Source organism: Rhinolophus sinicus, linkage group LG09, assembly GCF_036562045.2.
Source record: "Rhinolophus sinicus isolate RSC01 linkage group LG09, ASM3656204v1, whole genome shotgun sequence".
NCBI lineage: Eukaryota > Metazoa > Chordata > Mammalia > Chiroptera > Rhinolophidae > Rhinolophus > Rhinolophus sinicus.
This window is the reverse complement of record NC_133758.1, coordinates 109,501,310-109,523,646: the sequence shown is the minus strand read 5'-3', so window position 1 is coordinate 109,523,646 and position 22,337 is coordinate 109,501,310. Positions and strand designations below refer to the sequence as shown.

General features: G+C 44.7%; 1 protein-coding gene across 8 annotated transcripts in view; it reads left to right on the top strand.

The window, feature by feature from the left end:
- ELMO1 (engulfment and cell motility 1) overlaps nt 1-22,337 on the top strand; it is a 476,666-nt gene that overhangs the window by 434,448 nt on the left and 19,881 nt on the right. For all 8 annotated transcript variants that reach the window (XM_074341005.1, XM_019726329.2, XM_019726327.2 and 5 more), the window contains 3 exons: nt 1,814-1,977; nt 8,788-8,900; nt 17,650-17,757. In XM_074341005.1, coding sequence (XP_074197106.1) covers nt 1,814-1,977; nt 8,788-8,900; nt 17,650-17,757 — 385 coding nt within the window. The remainder of the gene's footprint in view (nt 1-1,813; nt 1,978-8,787; nt 8,901-17,649; nt 17,758-22,337) is intronic.

Genomic DNA, 22,337 nt, shown 5'->3' with positions numbered 1-22,337 from the left:
TGTAAAACCCACATGATGTCTGCCCTGAAATGTCTCCCCACCGGCCAACAGAGTCCATCTTCTTTATCACATCCACGTTTCTGGTGCAATGATCTTTGCCTGTGTCTCACTCTCTTATTAGACCATTAGCTCATAGAAGGCAAGGGCCATACCTTATTCATTTTTGAATTCCTAGTACCCCGGCAAGTGTAGGCACATGGTAAGTATTCAGTAATGTTTGCTGTGTTGACTTCACAAATAATGCTTCTCAAGCCAATTTTTGTTAGCGGCTTCTATCTCGACAGTCCACTTGATGGTAAGCTAATACCCAGCTGAGTTAGACTGCAGGGAGCAACCCAGCCATGAACCTAGAAGCTCCCATGAGCCAGGGACTGGGGGACAGTTACCTTTACGCCTTTAGCCCACTGCTGTCACCAGCAACCATGTCTTCACAGGACAGGCATGGCAGGCAGCTTCTCTGAGAACAGTGGCACCTCCTGGAGAAAGCAGATCCATGAGTAAATGATATGCTCTCTCATCCCACAAATTTTCTCCTATAGTTTCTTGAAATTTCTGCCATTAGATTTAATTTTTTGTGATATCATCCTCCATCCTTCTCAGTCTCCGTTTCCTTATCTTTAAAACAATGGTAATAACACCACTGTACTGTATTGGAGGCAGGATTAAATGAGGTGATGAATGGTAAAGTGCCTGGCACAGAACCTAGCATATAATTGAGGTGCAGTTATGATGTTTCTCTTATTTTGAAGTTGCTAAGTCACCCCAAGAATGGTGTCATGGCTGGCAGTATAGTAGAGTGTTACAGTCCTAGGGTTAAATCCCGGCTCAGCCACCTACCAACCAACTGTATGATTTTGAACTAGTTCCTTACTGTTGCTTTTGAAGCCTCAGTTTCTTCACAGGTGAATGGAATGATGATAATGTCTATCTTACAGATTTGCGTGGACTAAGAGCAGGAACTTGTAGCAAGCCCCCTAAATAGTATCTGGTACATAGGTACCTTATCAACAACAACAATTGTCATTCTCATCTGTAGTGGAGGGTAAGAAAAAAAAGACCCAGCAAGTCTCTTGCTGCCTCTGTGTTTTTTCTGGTCTTCTCCTGCTTTACATATCCCAGTGAAGATGAATTCACATTAACAGAAGCAATAGTTAATTGCCTCCCTCTGTCCTGAGGCAGCCAATTGCCAGATCCTTCTTTTTTCTTGAGGCTTCCAATGAGATTTGTCTATTCTAATTGAATAGACCTCTTTTTTCAGTGCCTGGCTCAAAGAGGCAATACCACGTACACATTTCCAAGTGCATCGTGTGTCTGAACACTCAGGCCTTAACTACATGAGGAAAGCATTCTAGTGAGTGGCAGCGGTGGCTATCGGTTCATATTCACTTGAAAGGGTGCCAACTATACTTCCACAGTTAATTGTGTCTCAGCGATTTTCTCCTGGAAAAAAAGAATTCTTATGCAGACTTCTAGCTGTTGTTTGGACTTCCTTCATTCTGGAGTTTGCATTGTTTCCGATGTTGGTTCAGGAGCCGTCACATAATATGTGCAGCCAATGGAGCACTCTTCCCACAATGCACCTCTCCACCCCCATTTCTAAGTTAGTCACCCCATCTCCTGCCTTGTGGTTCCAACAGCACAAAAGATGTGCATAATGGTAGCGTACTCTTTGGAAAAGCACGCTCAAGGTTTGGGCGGCGAGTATAGGCAAAGGGATTCATGCACACGGAGACAGGGAGCCGTTCACGCAAGAAGACTTTTCTGAATGGGCGAGGTCCACCCCGGAACATTATGGTCTTCCTTTAACCTACAGGTAATGCAGGTGGTGAAGGAGCAGGTTATGAGAGCTCTTACAACCAAGCCTAGCTCCCTGGACCAGTTCAAGAGCAAACTACAGAACCTGAGCTACACCGAGATACTGAAAATCCGCCAGTCTGAGAGGATGAACCAGGAGGATTTCCAGTCTCGCCCGATTATGTAAGTCACACCCTGACCTCGTCTCCTTGAAGTCTCTGGACCCCGCTATCTCCAGACTGAAAGCCGATCGAGCTGTGTTATGGGCTTTTTACAGAAGGCCAACAAAAGGCATTCTGAAAGATCTCAATTCAGTTCAGGAAGTCTCAGCAGGTCCTTGAGGAAGGCTGGGCAGGGGTGGGCCGAAGGGGAGGTAGGGACAGGTGCAGGCAGAAGGCTCTAAATCAGGAATTGGCCTGCTGACTGAGGAGCCCTGTAAAGATTTGCAGCTGAAAAGGTGGGGACCTCTTCTAACACTGGGAACACACTGTTTTGCCCATGAAGCCATATTAAATGTAGGTGCCTGTAAGTGGCCAGATGCTCTGGCCCAGCACAGTGAGGCCCACTGCTGATGAAAACAATGTGAACGCTGGAGCTCTCTGTAGCTCTCCATGCCGCCCAGGAAGACCGAGGTCCGCCTTCTCCCTGCCCTGTCAGCTCTGCACTGCGTCACAGCAGCTCATGTTGCTCTCGTGACTGTCAACCTACCGGTAAGGCAGAGAGGCAGTGGCCCCCTTTTCATAGGACTTGCATCAAACGCCACCAGCAATCGTTGCAAAATGTCATGTGTCTCCATCAGTAAGGTGTCCCCAAGCTCGAGCATAAGGACTGTGTTTGCTTCCTCTCCTTAGAACTGGCGTGTTTATCGTCTCTTGCCCTTTTCCAAGAGCTAGGTCAGTTTTGCTAAACTCTTATAGTTTATAAGGAAGGAACTAGGGGAAAGGGTGGAGGGTAAGGAAAGTGTTTGACGTCTATTCTCATTGTGCCCTCAGAGGTCTGGACACACTTTCTTCTGAACTTTTGTATGAAGCCAACTTACAACATACGTGGCACTGTAAAACCATCATTAAATCTCTGTGTGTGTGTGTGTGTGTGTGTGTGTGTCTTTCTGTTTCTTCTTCTTTATGCCCTTCTTTCTGTTTCTTGCTCTTATACATCTGACATTTCTAATGCGTGGCAATTTGCAAAGCATCTCCTTATGCTAGTTCATTTTCTCACATCCATGTGAGAAAAGCAGGCCTTATCTCCAGCTGAGGACCAGAATACAGCCTTGAGAGGGGAGGACCTTGTTAGCAAGCTGAGGGACCAGGATTTGAAATCCAGCCTGCTAATCCCTCAGCTAACACTCTGTCCACATCACCAGAGTGCCTTCACCAAGCGCAAGACTGAAATGAGGTTTAAAAAGTACACAGATCTAAAAAGACACTAGCCAAGCTGTCACCTCTACGTTACGTTTGCTTTTAAATATTAAGGAGCACCTTTAGAAACTGCAGAGCAGAACTACAGACTTCAGTGGGGATGGAGTTAGGCGCAGGGGAGGGGACATGCTTCCTGAGGGTCTTTGGCTTCATTGAAAAACCTAAGTCACACCCACCCTGAACACCAGCCAGCTCATTATCCCAGCCCCTAAAATAGGCAGGTAGAGCCAGCCTTCAGCTTCTTCTCCAGTGCTGTTCGAATGAGCTACTAGACAGGAAGGCATTGTGGGGCTGGATGGAGTCTAAACATGGCCAAAATGGCTCACAGGATAAATCCAAGCCAACAAAAAATGACACCGTCCATGTATGATTGTTTTCATTTATTCGTTCATTTATCAAATGTGTATTGAGCAACACCTACCTGCTACACCCCACCCGAGGTGCTGGGGACAGGCAGAGAACCAGAGGGACTTGGTCCCCACCGCCCCACACTTTAAAGCTGAGGTCGGAGGGATCACCAGGTATCTGGTCCGTACGTGGCTGGAGGAAGCATCGGTGGGTGGGTTGTCACAAGAACACACAGGTGAAGCATGTCACTCAAGCTGGGGAATTAGGACAGGTATTAGTATTTCAGAGCCAAAAAGCACCCTTAAGGTCATCCAGCTCAAGCTCTTCATTTTGCAGACTGGGACAATGACGTGGCTGGGGCTTGATGTGGCTAGAGTGGAACCCTCTGTCCCCCCACCCACCCCCACCTGGCCACCTCTGTGTCTGCCGTGCATAAATGGTGGGAAACCTCAGTGCTATGAAGACCTCTTGAGGCATGCATCCCGTTTTTATAAAACATTTATGTTAGCTGAGAAGAAAAATGCAAAATCCATGTAAACAAATATTTGGGGAACATATATTCAGTGGGTTGAAGAAACTCTGTTTTGTTTCTTAACTCTTGACTAATGATTTCGGGGAAGAGATATTTGTTATTTTCTATGTAGCGTGACTTTACGGGAAAGATAAGTCCATCCACACAATTAATCCGAGTTGATGGATATAAAAAGCTTGAATGGCCCCAAAATAGGTCATTGAACACTATGGGGGAGGTAGAGATGCAAGGATACACACTAGTAAAGCAGAGTAGCAAGGTGTGGCCACCCAGACCCGGGAGCTCACAGACCTGAGCAAATTATATACCCATTCTATGCCTTTTGCTCATATCTATAAATGAAGGTGATAAAAGTATCTACATGGTTGGGTTGTCATGGGTATTCAATGGAGTAGTGCATGAAAAGCACTTAGCATATACCTGGCACATAATATCCACTCGGAGAAATGGTCTCTCTTATTAGCCGGTAACCAGAATTTAACAAGTTGTCACACCATTAATATGTCAATGGTAAAAGTGACACTATGAATATATTTGCATATATGCCTAACCTTATCTCAGAAAGCACAGTAGAAGTAGGTGAAAAAGAAAAAATGAAAACAAATAGAGCCCGAAGTAAGCCTATCCTGCAAATCTGCATTCTCACTAACGATTGACCACAAGCTTTGCTCAAGGCTTTCTCATAGCCTATGCCAGTAGGACAGTCTGGTTAGTTACACAATTTTCGGTGTTCTGTGCACTTGACAAATGCTTATCAAGTGCCTGCTACATGCCAGGTACTGTTGTATGTATTGGTGACTCAGTAGTAAAGAGAACAGACACGATTCTCACCCCAATAGTGATTATATTTTAGTGGGGAGAAACAGACGATAAATATGGTAAATGAGATAGTAGCACGTTAAAAGAGCATATAGGCAATGGAAATAGAAAGCAGGATAAGGGAAATAGAGTTCATCGTTTTAAATGAAGTGGTCAGAGGGGGTCCCTATGGTTAGTGTAGTGACATTTGAGTAAAGATGTGTAAGAGACTAAGGCAGTAGGCTGTGTGTGTATTTGGGAGACGGATATGCCAGCAGAGGGAATGAGCAGTGCAAAGGCCCTGAGACAGGAGCAGGCTGGCTGCTCAGTGCATAACAAGGAGGCCAGTGTGGCTGGAGCAGAACAAGCAAAGGGGAGAACAGTAGGAGGTAAGGCCATCAAGGCGCCTGGGAGCCTGAGGACGTGGGGCCTTGTTGGGGAACCACCGGAGGGTTTTGAGCAGAGAACTGACGTGTTCTGACCATGTTTTTAAGTAATCCTCCTTGTAACTATATTGACAATAGAAACCATGGAGGCAAGTTTGGAAGTTATTCCCTCAGTGAGAAAGTTATTCCAATAACCCAAGCGAGAGGTAATGAGAAGTGATTAGTTTCGTCTACAGATTAGATAGATTTTTAATATAAGAAACAAAGGTGTTTCCTGAGGGATTAGATGTGGGGTATAAGAAAAAGAAAGGCGTCAAGGGTGAGCTCAAGGTTTGGGCCTGAATCAAGCAAAAGAGAGTGAGTGGACATGTTTGGACAAAGGGGTCAGGAGTTCAGCTTTGAACATGTCAGGTTGGTGGTGTCTGTGAGACGCTCAATAGACAGGTGGGCTGATGCGTTGGTTTGGAATTCAGCTGAGAGGGCTAGGTTGGAATATAAATTTGGAAGTTGTCAGTAGAGAGGTGGTATGTAGAGCCCTGAGTCTATAATGTAAAGAACAGAAGCGGTACAAGGGCTGAGCTTGGAGGCCCTGCAGTGTTGAGAGAGAGCAGATCCATTTCCATGAAACAGCCACTGTCAGCCCAAAGTCTGCACAGAGACCTTTGAATCGGGGTCGGCAAACTATAGCTCTTGGGCCAAATCTGGCCCACTACCTGTTTTCGTAAATAGAGTGTTACTGGAACACAGCCACACTCATTTGTGCACACACTGCCAAGTGCTTTTGCTCTATCCCAGCACAGTTGAGTCCAGTAATTGCAGTAGACAGCGTATGACCCACCAAGTCTGAAACACTTACTCTCTGGCCCTTTACAGAAAACGTTTGCCAATCAGTGTTCTAAATGAACACCAGGTAGCAGCTCAGTAGGGCAGACCTCAGGTCCAGCAAGGAATCTTCCCAGCCTAGTGGTGCTGTCTTCGGTGTATGTCGCTGGCCGCATTGAGCCTGAACTTGAAAGTGTCTTCCGGAAACAGTGCTGGACTTGGAATTGCTCTTACACACTCATTCACCTACCCCTTTTAATCATCCTCCTTTTATTTATTTGCAAGGCCTTTAGGTAGAATTAGCTGAGTAGTCATCCAAACAAAGCCAGTGAACCGTGACCTTGACCCCAAGCTGAGCATTTCAAAACCCAGTTACAGCTCAGGGTGTTATTACCTGGATTTTCCTGAGATCACATTTCATCCACAGAAACACCATGTAGAGATTACATACGTTTTTCTAATAAGAATAAGTTGTATTGCCACTGAGTTCATTTGCAGGGAAAGAAAAAGAAATTGTTTAGAAAAAAGAAAGGTTGTTTCATTTTCCTTATTGCCCAATCATGTATTGGACTCCTTTGGGGTTTCAAAAAAAAAAGAGGAAGAAGAAGAAAGAAAAAGGGTAACTCTTTAGCAGCAGATTCACTTATTCTGATAGTCTGTCCCCAGAGAATGGTTCCATATCGGAGTGTGTCATGGGGAGCGCATTATGCAATTACTCAGAAGTCCTTTCAGTTTTTTCCTCCTTTTGGTCCTCATCTCTGCCTCTTCATCTCCATTTTAATAACTCACCTCTAGCTTAGTAATACTCTTTTTGAAAGCTACATCTATAACCGAAGAATTGATGTTATTCCCCAACTCTTTCCCCCGTGATTTCGCCAACCCTCGGTACCGTCTCTTCCTGTCTGCCCTTGACCCCTAACGCAGAAGTCAGGAGCAGTGATTTATTGTCCTGGGTGACTGCCCTGGCAATTCCCCGCCTTCTTTTCCATTCAGAGCAGAGTTCATCAAAGCTGCAATTTATGAGGCTATGTCACAAAAACTGAACACTGATAATAAATAGTTCTAGTAATCTGAAAGTCTGAGACGAGCCCGTGGGAGACCTGCACAGGAAAAGCTTTCCCCGTGTACCAAGCGGCCTTCTGAGGGCTGAAGCCCCAGCTCATGCTTTATAATCTGTTCACTGAGAACACTGTCAAGTTACAGAAGGTTTGAGTCCATGGAAGCCTAAGACGTGTATGAAGGGAGAACTAGGATACCCCGTTACATGGCCAGATCCTCCTTTTCTGTAACCTGTTTATTCTTTTTTCCTCACATGTAAATAGAAGTCGTTTGCACCAGGGAGACAGTCCGTTCCCTATTCTGTGCTTAACCCCTGTGAGCTGTTTCCCCATCTATAAGATGGGGATGATGATATTAATACCTATTCCCAAAGTCGGGGAGGGAATGTTAAATGAGCGTAATACGCATAACACACAACCTGGCTCTTAGACACTTACGTAGGTACCTTCCCAACCTGGGAACAGAGCACCCTGTGAAGACAGATTGCCTGCAGTCCCGAGTGAGTCCAGAGTTACAGATACGTGAGCCTTGGCTACCGTGTGCCCTGGGCCTGTGAAGTGTTTGGAGAATATTATCAAAGCAAACTCAACACGACCTTGCACTCCTGCCTAGGGCTTAGAGAGCACTTGCTCCCACACCATCTCCTTTGGGAGTCACACGGTTTCCCAGGGAAGATTCTCATCCCCATTTTACAGATGAGGAAGCTGAGACTTAGATGGACTACATGTAATGCTCTCCACGCCCAAAGCCTTCATTGAAACCCCAGTCTTCTGAGCTCTAGCTCTACGTTCTAATCAAAACATGCAGCACTGCTCTGAGGGCAGGGCTCTCGGTCTCCCTAGCCAGCTTCATCCGGAACAACTCTAGCTACACTAGACTCAGAGGCACTACATCAAATTTGACTTGATAAAAAAACTCTGCTCTTAAAAAAAAGAAAAGAAAAAAGAAAAAGGTTTAAAAACCATTGCACTCTATCATGATATCTTTACAGCATAGTGCATCTAAAACTAAATTACATGATGTTAGCCTGAGACAAAATGCAAATAATCCTTAATTTATCTCACCATTATCCCAATCTCTATGGGCTAGAATCTGAGATAATGTGTAGAGCCCATTTGTAAGTGATAGGATCAAAAGCAAAACATGGTCCTGTGGTTTGCCCAGGATACAGTGTTTGCAGTGGAATAGTAGTTGTGCAGTTAACCAGCATCCCCGTTTGATGAGATCACAATTGTCATCTCAGAGTTTCCCTGCTATACAGCGGGAAATGTGAGCAGAGATTTGTTGTCACAGCAGAGCTGAGTAAATTTTTGCATAAGTTGATATCTGTGGCTGTGTAAAACAAGACAAGAAATCTCTCAGGACACTTTGGTCTAGAAAAACATCCCTGTAGCAGCTAGTGCTTTTGTGGGTATTCTGTAAATGCCAGCGATTCTATGGTGTTATTGTAACAGATAAGCCTATCCCCTGACACTTAATAAGTGATTCTCTAAAGCGCCATCTTGGGAGGTATTGGGAGGGTCATGAAAAGATGCAGCTTGCCCTTTCCTACCCCATCTGCCCACGACACCCTTTCAACCAAGCACTGTTCTCAAGGCCTGCATTGGAAAATGTGTTTATCCTTTCACAGGGAACTAAAGGAGAAGATTCAGCCAGAAATCTTGGAGCTGATCAAGCAGCAACGTCTGAACCGCCTCGTGGAAGGGACCTGCTTTAGAAAACTTAACAGCCGGCGGAGGCAAGGTATTGTATTTGGGGCCATTCTACACCTGTCTAGGGTGAGCAGCAGCCTGTTCCATGGAGACTCAATCACACGGTGTTGGTTTTAGCGTAGGCCACTCGGTGCTGTACATGAGACAGGAATAGCAGTCCAGGTAAATCGTGATTCCCCGTGCATACCTAGGAAGAGTCAAAGTCCAGAAACACCAGAAGACCTATGGAACTGAAGAGCCATTCTGGGCTATGTTGTGCCATGAGTTTGCTAGTAATGGTTCAACAACAGCTCACGTGGATTGAGAGGCTGTCTTTTAACTTACATGACACATTTCATCCTCACAATGGCCCCATGAAGGTGCTACTGGGATTACACCCAGTTTACAGATAAGGAAACCAAGGCACTGAGGTATTAGGTCTCTTGCCCAAAGTCACGGAAGAGCAAGGATTCTCCAGCATCAATATGGCCACTTTTTGTGACTCACTATGCTGTCAGGTGAGCTTGACACACACTGTTGGATTTCATCTTGGAATTTTCAACATAGGTGGCCCATATTCTCAAACCCCCATGCTGATTTTCTTCCAGGTCAGTACTATTTTCTTTGGAGATGTAAGTACCAATGAAACAAGGTGGGATAGAATCCATTCTCATAATCTTACGAGACAAATTTCTGAATTGTCTCTATAAATTCTAATCCCAAAATATCAAGTCAAAATGGGTGCCATTAGACTGGTGCCAGCAGATGGAGAAAGCACTCCCAGCTGTGTCTTAGGTGGGCAAGGAAAGTCCCTTGATCGCTTTTTTGCTCTTTCGACACTGCTGATTGAAGTGGCAATGGACCCCTATCGTACTGTCCTAGAAACATCAGAAAGTAAAATGGGAAAATAGGTTTGAGGGGGGGAGTTGGTGAAAATATTGTGGAACAACCAGGAACAAGCCTAAGCGTTAGCACCTGTACCAAGAACGAACCTCAATTGTGGCCCCAGAGAAACTCTGGCAGGTAAGCCTGTTGGATCCCAGCGCACAGGGCTCCCCCACTGATGACAAATATCATGTCATGTTCATGCTGTGCCCACCCCCCAGGCCACTTCCTGTAACAGCTTGGTGCTGAATGCTGAGGTAACATTCAAAGTATTTCAAATGTTACCATTAAAAATCATATTATGGAATTTCCAAAGGCAGAACGTCCTTGAGGAATGAAAATGCAGGTTATTCCGGAGGATGGGAAGCCATGAAAATGAACTTCAAGCTGGGCCTCCGGAGAGGACAGCGGGCAGAATAATAAAGGGCTAAGTTACATGTGGGACTGAGAAGGCCTCACCTTAGGAGGGACAATGCAAGAGGGAACTCGCTGTCCCCAAGCAACCACTGCAAGACGAGTTCACCCCCATCCCCTTCTCTCTGCATTCCATGGACACCTTTGTCAGAGTAAATGCTGTCCCAAGAGGGCAATGTGGGTATGGTGGCGAGGACAGATAAAGTGGGTGCAGTCCTGCCTCTCCCTGCCTCCAGCCGTGTGACCTGGGGCAGTTCCACATCTGAAATGGGGAAAACGATGCCTGTCTCCTAAAGTCATTGTGAGGAAGAAAGGTAATTGTGAATGTCCCCCTTGGATGGTGATAACAGAAGGCCGCGTCTGTTACTGTGGAAGGTCACTTAGGAAAAGACTGATGAGCTGGGAGTGAGTAGACTGGGTTCTAGGCTTCCCGGCTCTGTCAGTAACCACCTGGGTGTTTTTAAGCAGGAAACATGACCTCTCCGGGTCACAATTTTCCACCTATTAAGGGGGAGAATCGGACGAGATGCTCCGTTAGCTCAGTTAGCCAGATAGTCGATTGCATGCCCTGATCTTTTCATTACCTTTGGACAAATCAATACTGAGGATACATTGCCCCTATAAGGTGATTAATAACGTTTTTATTTACTTGACATTGGGCAAAAGACCCAGCAGTGGAGGGGAAGGGGGAAGGCAGCAAACACACACACCACCACCAAATGCCCCCACCGATGCCCAGCTGGAATCCTTGAAACCTAATTCAAAGAACTCAACTGAACCGTCTCGTCTACTTCGTATGAGACTTCCCTTTCTAGGCCGAAATGGGGTGGTTCTACTAGAATAATCCTGTTTCTAGATGTAATAATTAGGTTTTTTTGCTAAAGAAATGGGAGTCCTTTATCTGCCGTTCTTTCCAGTTTTCTAAAAATGAATTACCTAATGAACAAAAAAAATTAGCATCCAGATTATAAATTATTAGTGAGTTCCCTAGGGAGCATGACCATCTGTGTTTAATATAAAATCATCCTTCCGAGTGCAGAAAGGCAGGTTTTGGGGTGTTTAGTAAATGGATTTAAAATCTGGTGATTAGCGCTGGGGGCTTAAAAATAGGGATTCAAAACAGACTGTGGTGGAAATGGTTTCCTATCACCCCATCAAAACATTTCATTTAGATTTACCCAGATTAATGAGGACGTGGTCTGTCCCTGTAGCCATAAGGTCACTGGAATCCCTTTGAGAAAAGTGCACTTTCACAGGAGATCTAAGACGGGAACGTCAGGTGCCAGCACAGATTAGAGAGTAGGCAACCCAGGAAGGAACCCTGGCCACACGCCCTTCAAACTTGTCCAGCGGTGAGTCGGACACAGATGAGTGGATTTACGTATTGATGTTACGGGAGGAAATATGGAAGAGCTGCCTGTGCCACACAACTGGAAAGTGGAGGACCCGCCGTAGCATCCTTTAGGCCACATTTGCCTCAAGGTCCCCTGCGTTGATGGTACTTGCCCATAATTTTACCTGCCTCATCTGCACCTCTGCCACTTGGAGAGTGGGATGCAGGCACTTACACATCTGTGTTTCTGAGGATTCTGACCACATTAAAACCGGGAGCAGTAAATTATGTGAGACACACGGAGCTGCGTTCAAGTCCCTGGCTCCCTACCCGCTAGCTGGGTAGCCTCTGGCAGCTTGCTAGATCTCTCTGTGCTTCTGTTTCGTCCTCTGTCAGTGGGGGTGATGTCGGTTCCTACATCAAGTATGAGCTGTAAGGCGTGCATCTATAGCACTTAGTAGGGTGCTCAGCACACTGTCAGTCGCTTAGGGATGACATTTCACATTGGTTTTAGCTTGGAGTTCCTCAGAATATAGGTTTTCAAACACAGGCAGTAGAGTGGCCGTGGGTGTCACACACAGGCTTCACTCCGTTCTGCAGCCCCCACAGGGCATGTAAGGCTCTTGTTCACAGTCCTTCATAATGAGCTCTTGCTGCCGTCTTCCCTGGGCTTCTGCAAGAGGGAGTTAAGATGCAACCCCAGAAGATGTCCATGTTAGGGCCATTCTTTGCTTTATGAGAATCTGCAGACTCAGGAAGTGCCCCCTGTTCTCCTTGTATTTCAGAGATTAGGGTCTTTTGGAAATATTTGCATGTATAGTCCTGATCTGCGCCCAGGGCTACGCATTGGAGTGTCATTTCCAGAAATGATAGCATGAAACTTTTACTTCTCATTGAAAACATTGCCCAATTTGTCGAGCACATCCATTCCCTGAGGGCTAATATGGCAAACTTAATTTGGGACTCAATAGTGGGCAAAATGTGTCCCCCGTGGAATTGTCACGCTCCCACACTGCTGCCCACGGCTATGGAGCTTTCCTTGGTGTTTCACCTTACTCAGAAAACCTCCAGCCAAATGGTATATTCAGGCAAAGTAACCACCTCACCCTTTGGGGGATCAGGTGTTTCTTCCTCTATCCTTGATCAAAATTTTCTTTTAATATTTAAATAAACCTTATTATAATTCATTTTTACAAAATGGCGGGGATAAGTAAATGCATATTTTCAAAGGAAGAAAAGGCAGTTGATTTTCCTGAAAAAGGCACTTTCCAGTAGCTCAAAATGACAGATGATCATTGTTCTCAGAAGGTGGAGAGCCCAGTAGTGTAGACGTGAGGGGTTACCATTGATGGGAAGAGCAGGAAGACGCTGATATTTGAGAGCCAGCTCTGTGAGTGGTGCATGACGGATACTTTATGTGTCATTTCCTCATATAATTATTAGCATTACTTAACAAATGAAGAATAGCGATCCCTAAGGTTTTTATAATTTGGCCAAGACGCCATAGTTGATGTGTCAGGACCAAGTGTGTCACCCAGGTCTATGTGACTCCAAAACATTGGTCAGGCCAAACCATCTTTCAAAGGATTTGAGGGGTCTGGAGTCATCTTCTGCTGGCAAAGGAGAAACCAGTCTCCAGGGAGGCAGAATTATGAATCCAAACACGAGACTCATTCTTAAGAGCAACCAGTGGAGTTGAGGAAGATTTGAAAGGCAGAATGACCTTTCTGTAGTCTGTCCCTGTGGTGGTTTTCTCCCTTTACTGGACCGACAGAGAAATCTTGTATCTCACCACCTGAAAGATGACATTTCCCTTTCAAAATATTGCTGGGGTCCCTTGTGTTTTGTGACTTGGAAAAGCTCCACCCTAGGCAGAAGCAGACCTTCTGAACACACTGAAGATTTTCCATATTTTAGGCTGACCTGCAAACAATCTGAAGTCCTCGTAGAAATGCTCTAAGAATTTACTTTAGTAAAGGCCAACTGCCTCCCAAACACAGGATTCTCCGGGCACCCTTGGGCCAGCATCCAACTGCCAACTATAGGCGTTGTACCCAAGACAAAGGGGTCCTCCCACTGAGTCTGTGGCAGAGGATCAGGACTCGGTTCTTGCTGTGCCCTGGGCCTCACTGACCTGACCAGCATTTCACACTCAACAATGGCAGCTTCTAGTCAATTGTCTGCCTGCTCTGTACACCTCCTGGCCAGCCCCAAAACTTATCTCCAGCCGCCTGCATGATGAAGACAGACCATACGCCGCACTGTTTACTGTAGCTATTTACTGCTATTTAAATTCATTAAAGTTGAACACAATGTAAGAATTTGTTTCATATGTTGGATAAAACAGACACAGTATTTCCATCAGTGCATAAAGGCCTATTAAACATTGCTGCGAGAATTACAGATGTCAGTGGTTATTAGCTCCATAATGATCTATGTGGCATTGGGAATAGATTTAATCAGCCCTGGAGAACTTCTTACCAGGCGTGTGCGTTTTGAAACCAGCTTTTCCCTATGATCCTTCACACATACAGAGAGAGAGAGAGGGAGGGAGGGAGGGAGGGAGGGAGGGAGGGAGGGAGGGAGGGAGGGAGGGACAGAGAGAGAGAGAGAGACAGAGAGAGAGAGAGAGAGAGAGAATTGCCTCCATATTTTGAGTTTTTGAGTTTGGGGAATGAAAAGATGGCTATTAATGGTACTAACATTCATAATTGACTGAAAGACCTCCATATTAACTTCTGTTTTCTCTTTAAATGCTAGTAAACAATCTTTGATAATGTTCTCACTGCTTCTTCCTAATTGCTTTTAGCGACACAATCCACTCGTTCATTGCCCAGAGGGACTGAGGCACTAGTAACACCATGCTGGGTTTTGAAAAGAAAATACTCGTTTTTCTTACCATAAAAGAAACTACAAATCAAGCTGCCACTGTTGGCTGATGCTGAAACTCTCACCCACAAGTCGGTGTGTTGTGCTGGGTGGAGCGGGCAGCTCTGCTTTTCTTTACAGCTGCTCTACCTTCAAGGCGGACATAACCAAGTGAGGATGCCTTTAAACCTTCCCAGAACTAAGGACTCCAGCCTCTATCCTGTAGCAGGTACAGGCTGAGTATCCGGTATTTAATACTCATGAGTCAAAACAATCTTCCCAAGCCTTTTCAGCCCACTTCCCAATATTTAGTCATCCATCCAAGGTTTCCTCTTTGACGGGGAGCAGCAGAACGCATCACTTACATCAGTGACGCACAGACCTTTTGGCTCTCTATCATTTTACTAGTAGACAGAGAAAGGGGACCTTCTGTAGGATAAGAGTTGGGCAGAGGTAAGAGGAAGACCAGAGAAGGGTGGTGTCATAGTCATCAGGAGAATGTAAGCGTCTGGCAGGAGGAAATTCTGTCAGCTGTACCCGCTATTGTTACGGCAGGGCTCCAGGTAGCTTTTTGTGTTTCTTTTAAGCAAACAGCGATGGCAACTTTGCTAGAAAGATGGTTGTTTTGCCTCCTGAGACCTAATAAATAGCCACTGTTCTCTAATTCCGAATATAAGAATCTATTGCACCAAAGACGTTCTCTAACCCTGCTTTTCCCCGCAGCCCCTGTCCCTGTTTAGAACTGGGAAACGGGTTCCACCATCATTTTGTAATTGCCGTCAGCACCGGAGGGAGCCGCTTCTCCTTGAGCTGCTTGGCTTTGTCTCGCACGTCTGCCTTTCATCCTAACAGTTTTTTGCTATCCCCAATAGAGTGCTGTGTGCTTGGTAGGCACTCTGCAAATATTCATTGAATAAATAAACTTACCTACCTTGAAAGAATATGCAGCAAACATGTTTGAAGTCTTACAAATAAATATAAGTTGTGCATTGTACTCCACGCTATGTCTGTACCATTTAAATTTCTTAGGGCTTCCTCAAATATATTGAGAATGATTGATCTTCTTTGATTGTGCTATACTGACCCTTGGCTTCTGGTTACCACCACTCACCCCTAGAGCTTCCACCAGCTTGAGAAGTGAGAACTTCCTAGAAAGAACAGGCTAAGACCTTATTTAAAATAAGGCCAGGGTGTCCAAGCATCACAGCTCGCTGACTTCCTTCCCGCTTTGTCATCCTTCAGCTGCTCACTTAGCCAAAAAATCCCACCTCAGAGGTCGCAGGGGAAGGAAAGCTTTATAGCAAATTTCTCCAGCTGTCTTTCTGATCATCAGGCCATTAAGACAAGGTGAAAGGTCCTTCCGGGCAGAAGAAACCTCTGCCATCTGTCATGCCAGGCCCCCAAAGCAGCAGTGACATTCACGGCCCAGGCAGGGGCTGCTCCCTTGGAGGTTGCAGTCTGTATTGGGAATTACATGTCCAATCCCCAAATGTGTTCTCTTTATGGAAAACTGATCATTACACATTTGCCTAATCGAAATGGCTGTGACTTATTCAGGGAGGAACTTGATCTCCCTTTGAAATGCTCTCCCAGAAAATTGACCTGTGTTGGATATATATAACGTACTTTTGAAAATTTAGCAATTCCAGATGTTTTCCTAGCCGTCAAATAACTTTTTCTTTCCTCTTTTTTTTTTTTTTCTTTAAAATTTCCTATGAGAGTTCAAATCCTTTTAAATGTATGATGGCCATATTCTGACAGCATTCGGGAATTTGCAAACCCCCTTTAGAGATGAGGGAGATTGGAATCACAAAGGGATCTTGCTTTTATGCATCAAGCTTGGGCGTTTTCTTTGTTCATCGTGTGGCTTTTATTTCCATTTTTAAAACTTTCTTTTCTATTAAAAGAATCATAGTTAAAACATGGTTTTGCAGTGAACGCAATTTTAGATAGAAAAACACTTTTCTTGAAATGTTATGGAGAATTGTTTTAGTCCGAGTGGTTTCAAGACAATTTGTGTGTGTAGACACAGTAATGAGGTGAGTTGAGCAAGGCCACTACACCTGTCAACTGCATAATTGCATAAAGGCTTACATGTCACATGTTATAGACGTTTTGTGCCTTAAGCATTTTGACCAAGTCCCCTTGGGTCTTCATTTATCAATTTAGCCAACAGCAACTGTGTAACTTCTAGATGCCAGGCATTGTGCCAAGGCATTGGGGCAGTACAATTATGAACATAGTGCTATCACCAGAGAGCCCTGGCATCTCCACACTGTCAGGGCTGATGAGTACCCTGGACTCTTCTTCTTCTATCAGGAATTGTTCACAGGGCACCCATTAGGGCAAGTTGCTTACTAAGTGTATGTGATGGATGATAGGGAATACTAAGGTGCTTAACATGTGGGCCCCAGTAATCAAAGACGATGCTGGAACAGCTAAGACCACAGGAAGAGTCCATTTTGCTGAGCTAATCAAAGAGGGCTTCCTGGAGGAGGCAACATCTAAGTATGGCCTTGAGAACTGCAGCATGATTGCTGTCATAATAAGTCCCTTACCTATAAAAAGCACTCTTTTCTTCCTTCTCCCTACCTCACAGACTTATTCAGAAAATTTGATGATGTTTGGGGAGGCAGAGCAGATCAAGCTGAGGGAGTTATTTGTAACCATGATCTTAACACTCTTGGTCATGCCCATTTAGAGACCCAAACTTGAGGAATTAGAAAGGAAATAATGGTGAATGTCCTCGTTCTTTGAATAAATCCCTGAATTATTTAGATTATTTCCTCGTGAATTCCAACCCTGGCGTGTATCACTAGCATCCTGACAAATCATTCATTGATTAATCGGTGTGTGTTAGGCTCAGGGGTGGGAGGTTTGCTGTGCCAACTAAGAGGTGTCACACAATTATCTCAAGAGCAGAAAAGTTCCAAGAAAGCTGTTTCTTCTACACCTTCCTCCCCGCTTTTGTCAGGCCCAGGTGCGTAAGGAATAATTCCCATAGTCGCTATAGAAACTGATAAAATAACCCTCTGGAAACGACCACCTCAGAAAATCTGTTATCACTGTACTTGAAGGATTTGCTCCCTTCCCCAGTGATTCTCAAACGTACATTAAGCAGGATGGCTGCTAACTATCAGAATTAAAAGGGGACTTATTTCTCAGGGCTCTAGAATCCATTCCTTTCTGAAGACTTGAAATCAGATCCACTGTTTCCTCTTCCAGGCAATACTATTAGGAAATAAGGATGTCCATATTTTAGGAAATCACTTTCATTGTGAATTTGTGTTTTTTTCCTCAGACAAGTTTTGGTATTGTCGGCTTTCACCAAACCACAAGGTCCTACATTACGGAGACTTGGAAGAAAGTCCTCAGGGAGAAGTGCCCCATGATTCTTTGCAGGACAAACGTAAGTGGCTCTCCTGAGTTTGGTTTGGTTGTTTGTTTCATGGTCATTAAATATCCTGCAGAAAAACTCTCAACCTAAATAAACCCTTGGACATGTCTCATCTTGTTGTAAGTCCTGGCCGCGGCATTCTCATCAAGCACCAGACCTGAATGGATCTGGGGTTTGGGATGAACAGGAAAGAGCATAAAAAGAATGCTCACATCTCTTTCCTGAAAGATGTAAACCTGGGGTGCCAAAGTCCACTTTTGCATTATGTACCCAGGTGCTGTTTCAAGGAGTAAAAACAACATAAACCTGATTCTGTCAATTGCCTTTTTCTGATGACCCAAAATAACTTCACATGAACTGTGGGCTCGGTCCCGCCCACATTTCTTCATTATTGTTTAATGTATCCCATGATTATAATGCAAAGTTAATGACACATCCAAATATAGTTACTTCAAAGACATAACGCAGACACCTAGGAAATTTATGATGAATTGCATTTTCTTGTTTTCTGAATTCCCTGACTACATATTATCTAACCGTGTTTCCCCAAAAATAAGACCTAGCTGGGCAATCAGCTCAAATGCGTCTTTTGGAGCAAAATTAATATAAGACCCGGTCTTATTTTACTATAATATAAGACCGGGTATAATATAATATAATATAATATAATATAATATAATGTAATGTAATGTAATATAATATAATACCGGATCTTATATTAATTTTTGCTCCAAAAAACACATTAGAGTTGATTGTCCAGCTAGGTCTTATTTTGGAGGAAACATGGTATTTGTTTGCTATTTCTTATAATGTCTGTTTTAATATGTATATTTTCAAGAACCAGTAATATGCTAAATCATTTTCACCGAACACCAAACCAGGTTCCAGGTTTTTTAGATGCTATTCAATATATAAATTAAGCAAAGTATTATAGAAATATAAAAATATACAAGGTCAATGAATTAGTCTGGAAGAGAAATGAGATGAAAGGGACATAGCCTCAGAGGATACCCCATGTAGAGAAATGAAAGAGTGAGGAAACAAATGAAGAGACTTTTAAATAACCTTTAAAAGTCACATTGACCCTGCTGTGAGTCGTGTAACTGTTTCCCAGGTAGAATCCTCACCCCCAGGTCCTCGCACCTTCCCTCTGGTCAGCCCCGGGCCCATGGAAGTCACATCTGGACTGCCTTCCTTGAAGCTCATGGCCATCAAAGGCAAAAATAAACCACAAGTGGAAAATTCCTGGCACATTCAGACTCTGTGCAGACATAGCAGGCAGACAACCTGGAACATTCTCTCTTCCTCCAGCTTAAAAATGGGACAGTCTGGGCTTTGAATGTCATGTAGTTCAGAAAGCAATCTCGTTGCCTTTCACAGGAACACTGCCGCCCCAGTGCTTATTACTGGTATTGTTAATGCGAAGGGAAAGAAATCTGCAACCCACCACTGCAGAGTCTGGGGCAGGGTCTACCCCTCCCTGCAGCAGGGGCATCCCGGGCTCTGCCTGTAATGAGGACCCTCCTGTTAGGTCTCAGGAAGCACACCCTTCCCGCCGTGGACAAGCTAGACCAGTGGTTCTCGGAACATGGGCCTCAGGCAATCAGCAGCAGCAGCATCACCTGGGAACTTACTAGAAATGCAGATTCTCAGTCCCCACCCCCAGACCTGCTGAATCAGAAACTCTGGGGGTGGAACCAGCAATCTCTGTCGTCACAGACCCTCCAGGCGATTCTGATGCACACTCAGAGCGAGAGCTGAGGACCACAGCTGGCCCTGTCCTCTTCATAGCAATTCTCCAAATTGAGCTTTCACCAATAAGTACAAATTTAAAGAAACAACAAAAGCGAATTGATAGTAGATTGCCAACTTTTAATTTTTGTAAGGAAGGCTATAGAGAAATAAAATATAACTAAAACTTAATACTGCAATTCATTCACTTAAAAAATGGGGCTCTAGATCCCCCTAAAACAGTAAGAAAGACCTAATCTCAGAGCAAAGAACAGTCCCTGCTACTAAATTGAATTCGCTTTGTGAGAAACACCCACCAGTGTTTTCATCTTCCTCTGTTTTCTAACTGGTGAGAGTTCTCTCATGAACTTGGAACTGTCCAGAGACAGCGATTTGGAACCACTGATGTTAAAATGAAGAGTCAGAGGTTACTGTTGATCAAAGCAACCAGAAACTCGATACGAAGTCGCCCAGAGTCTCATTCTTAACCTGACCAAGATACAAGGAAAGTGGTCCAGGCAGGGGAAAAAAAAAAATCTGGCTTGATTCATTCTTTCCCCATGTGGCCCAGTGTATGGGCTCTCCCACTCACGGGACATTTTATTTACTTGTTTCCACATTTAGAGAGCTATAATCCACTTCTCAGCCCACAGACAGGCATTTGATTGGCAGTGATGACAGGTTTTATATGCGGCACTCCCATTCTAGCTGGGCCTGCTGCTGAGGACATTGGTAGCCCTGTTCCTAGAGCAGGTCAAGGTGTGGCCAGCACCGGAACTTCATGCTGGAGTACTTCCTGGCCTGGCCTGCAAGCTCATGTCCCCAGCTCTACCAAGGCCTGCACGCCCAAGAACCTAGGGTGAGGTAACTAGCTAGAAATCAGTGTTGCCAAGGCCAGGGAGAGCGGCTTGCCAGGTTGGTGGCTGAAGAACAGGGTCAGAGCCGTAGGCCTGTCACAGCCTGTAGTCGGACCACGAGGGATGCTGGTTCTCGGAAGGATTTGCAGCAGTCGCTCTGACAGTGGTCCCAAAAGTCGTGTCCACCCCTTTCTTCTGCAGCCTTGCAATCCAGGCATTCACACGTTGAAAGAGTTGCTTCATAACAGTAGCCATTGCAATATAAACCAAGAATCCATACCTGTACAGGTGTGTACATGTGGGAGGGTGTATGTGTGTGTGTTGGTGACATAACATCTGTATGCACACGTGTGCAGGGGAAAGTGCTTATATTCCTGTAATGAAGTAAGATGAAGCTATTAGGTGCCTGAGCTGAAAAGGCCCTGGCCTAGGAAACTCAGTTTGCTGCTTAAATGCTACCTGGTTTGCATTCAATTCCAATGACATATCTGCCCGGAGCAAAATAGCCCATTCTCTTGCAGCCTTTAGAAGTCAAAGACTTCATTCCACCAGAAAAATGAGTAGTTCTGTTAATTAATGTCAAGTGCCATTGCTCTTCCCATGTTCGATTGCCCTCTCTTGAGACCCAAGGGAAGATTGTCTTCTGCCCCTTAAGTTAATCAGTGCTGAATATTGAGGTATTGATGAATCAAACAGTGTAATTGAATCCTCTTCATACAGAACACAAATGAAGATTGAGAGCCTTTCTTTAGCTGTCCTGTCCCCAAAGCTTTAGGAAATCACTCTTCTCATATTTCTTTTGTTTGACAGGAAATAGGGCCCTTAAAATCCATATCTCCTTACACCCCTTTTGCCCTGCCTCCCTCCCACCAGGTCAGGCTCTCATTGCCCTCACTAACCACTAGACTCCATTGCTTTCCAGCCATGCCCAAGCCCCTCAGTGCCTCCCTTTGAAAGAATCTACGCCAGCCCTTTGCACTCCCACGTCAAAGGGGCTGAGAGGAGACAGCCCACCCCGCCACACACACAGGGCAATGAAGCCTGTTACACAGTCCAAGAGAGGAGCTGAAACAGGAAAGCAAAGTAGGCAATGTGGGTCACTGATGAATGGTGAATAAATCAGGTCTCTCGATCTGCAGAGAGAATTATCTTTGGTTATTGATAATAAGAACAATTGCTGATAACATTTATTGAGTGCTTACTATATGCCAGGCACTGTGCTAAGATCTTTCCATAAATTAGCCTCTTCATAACCTGAAGAGGTAGATGTCATTGCCCTTGTTTTACAGATCAGCAAACAGAGGTACAGAAAATAAGTAACTTGTTCAAGGTCACATGATTCGTAAATAGTAGAGCAAAGATCTGACTGTAACCAACTCCCTGGCCCAGATTTTTATCCATTGCTCTGTCCTGCATGGATTAAAAGCCAACAATGATCTTGGCTCCAGTATCAGAAATTACGAGTGATTCTTGGAGCAACCCTCTGAGATAAATGATGTTACAGTTCCACATTGCAGGCGAGGAAGCTTAGTCTCCCAGAACATAAGCCCAAGTGGTAGAGCCAGCAGGTGGGTCTAGAATCAAACCCAAGCTCTGTGATTTTGTCCCACCACTCTGTGTTGCCAAGTTAGTGACCAGATTCTTCACTGAACTGAACTGGCATCAGCCTGTCCTTCTTCTGGTTCTCCATCACCAGGAGCTTTTATGGCGCTGTATACACAGCAAGTGCCCATAGCTTCGTAGCTACTTTCTGGGGTGATTTCTGCCTCAACTTAGTTCTCAGTGGTGTTAGCTAAAACTGTTTTCATCATGGTGACCATATCTACTTTTTCAATGGTATTTTTGTTTTAAATCACAGGGAAAGTTCCTTCTACTCTTTGATATTAGCAGTCAAAGAGTTTCCTGAACATATCTGAAGGAATAACCACATCTGGGGCGGTGTTCAGCCAGATTTGGGGTACTGACACCTTCAGCATAGGGCAAAATCATGACCTACCAATGAAC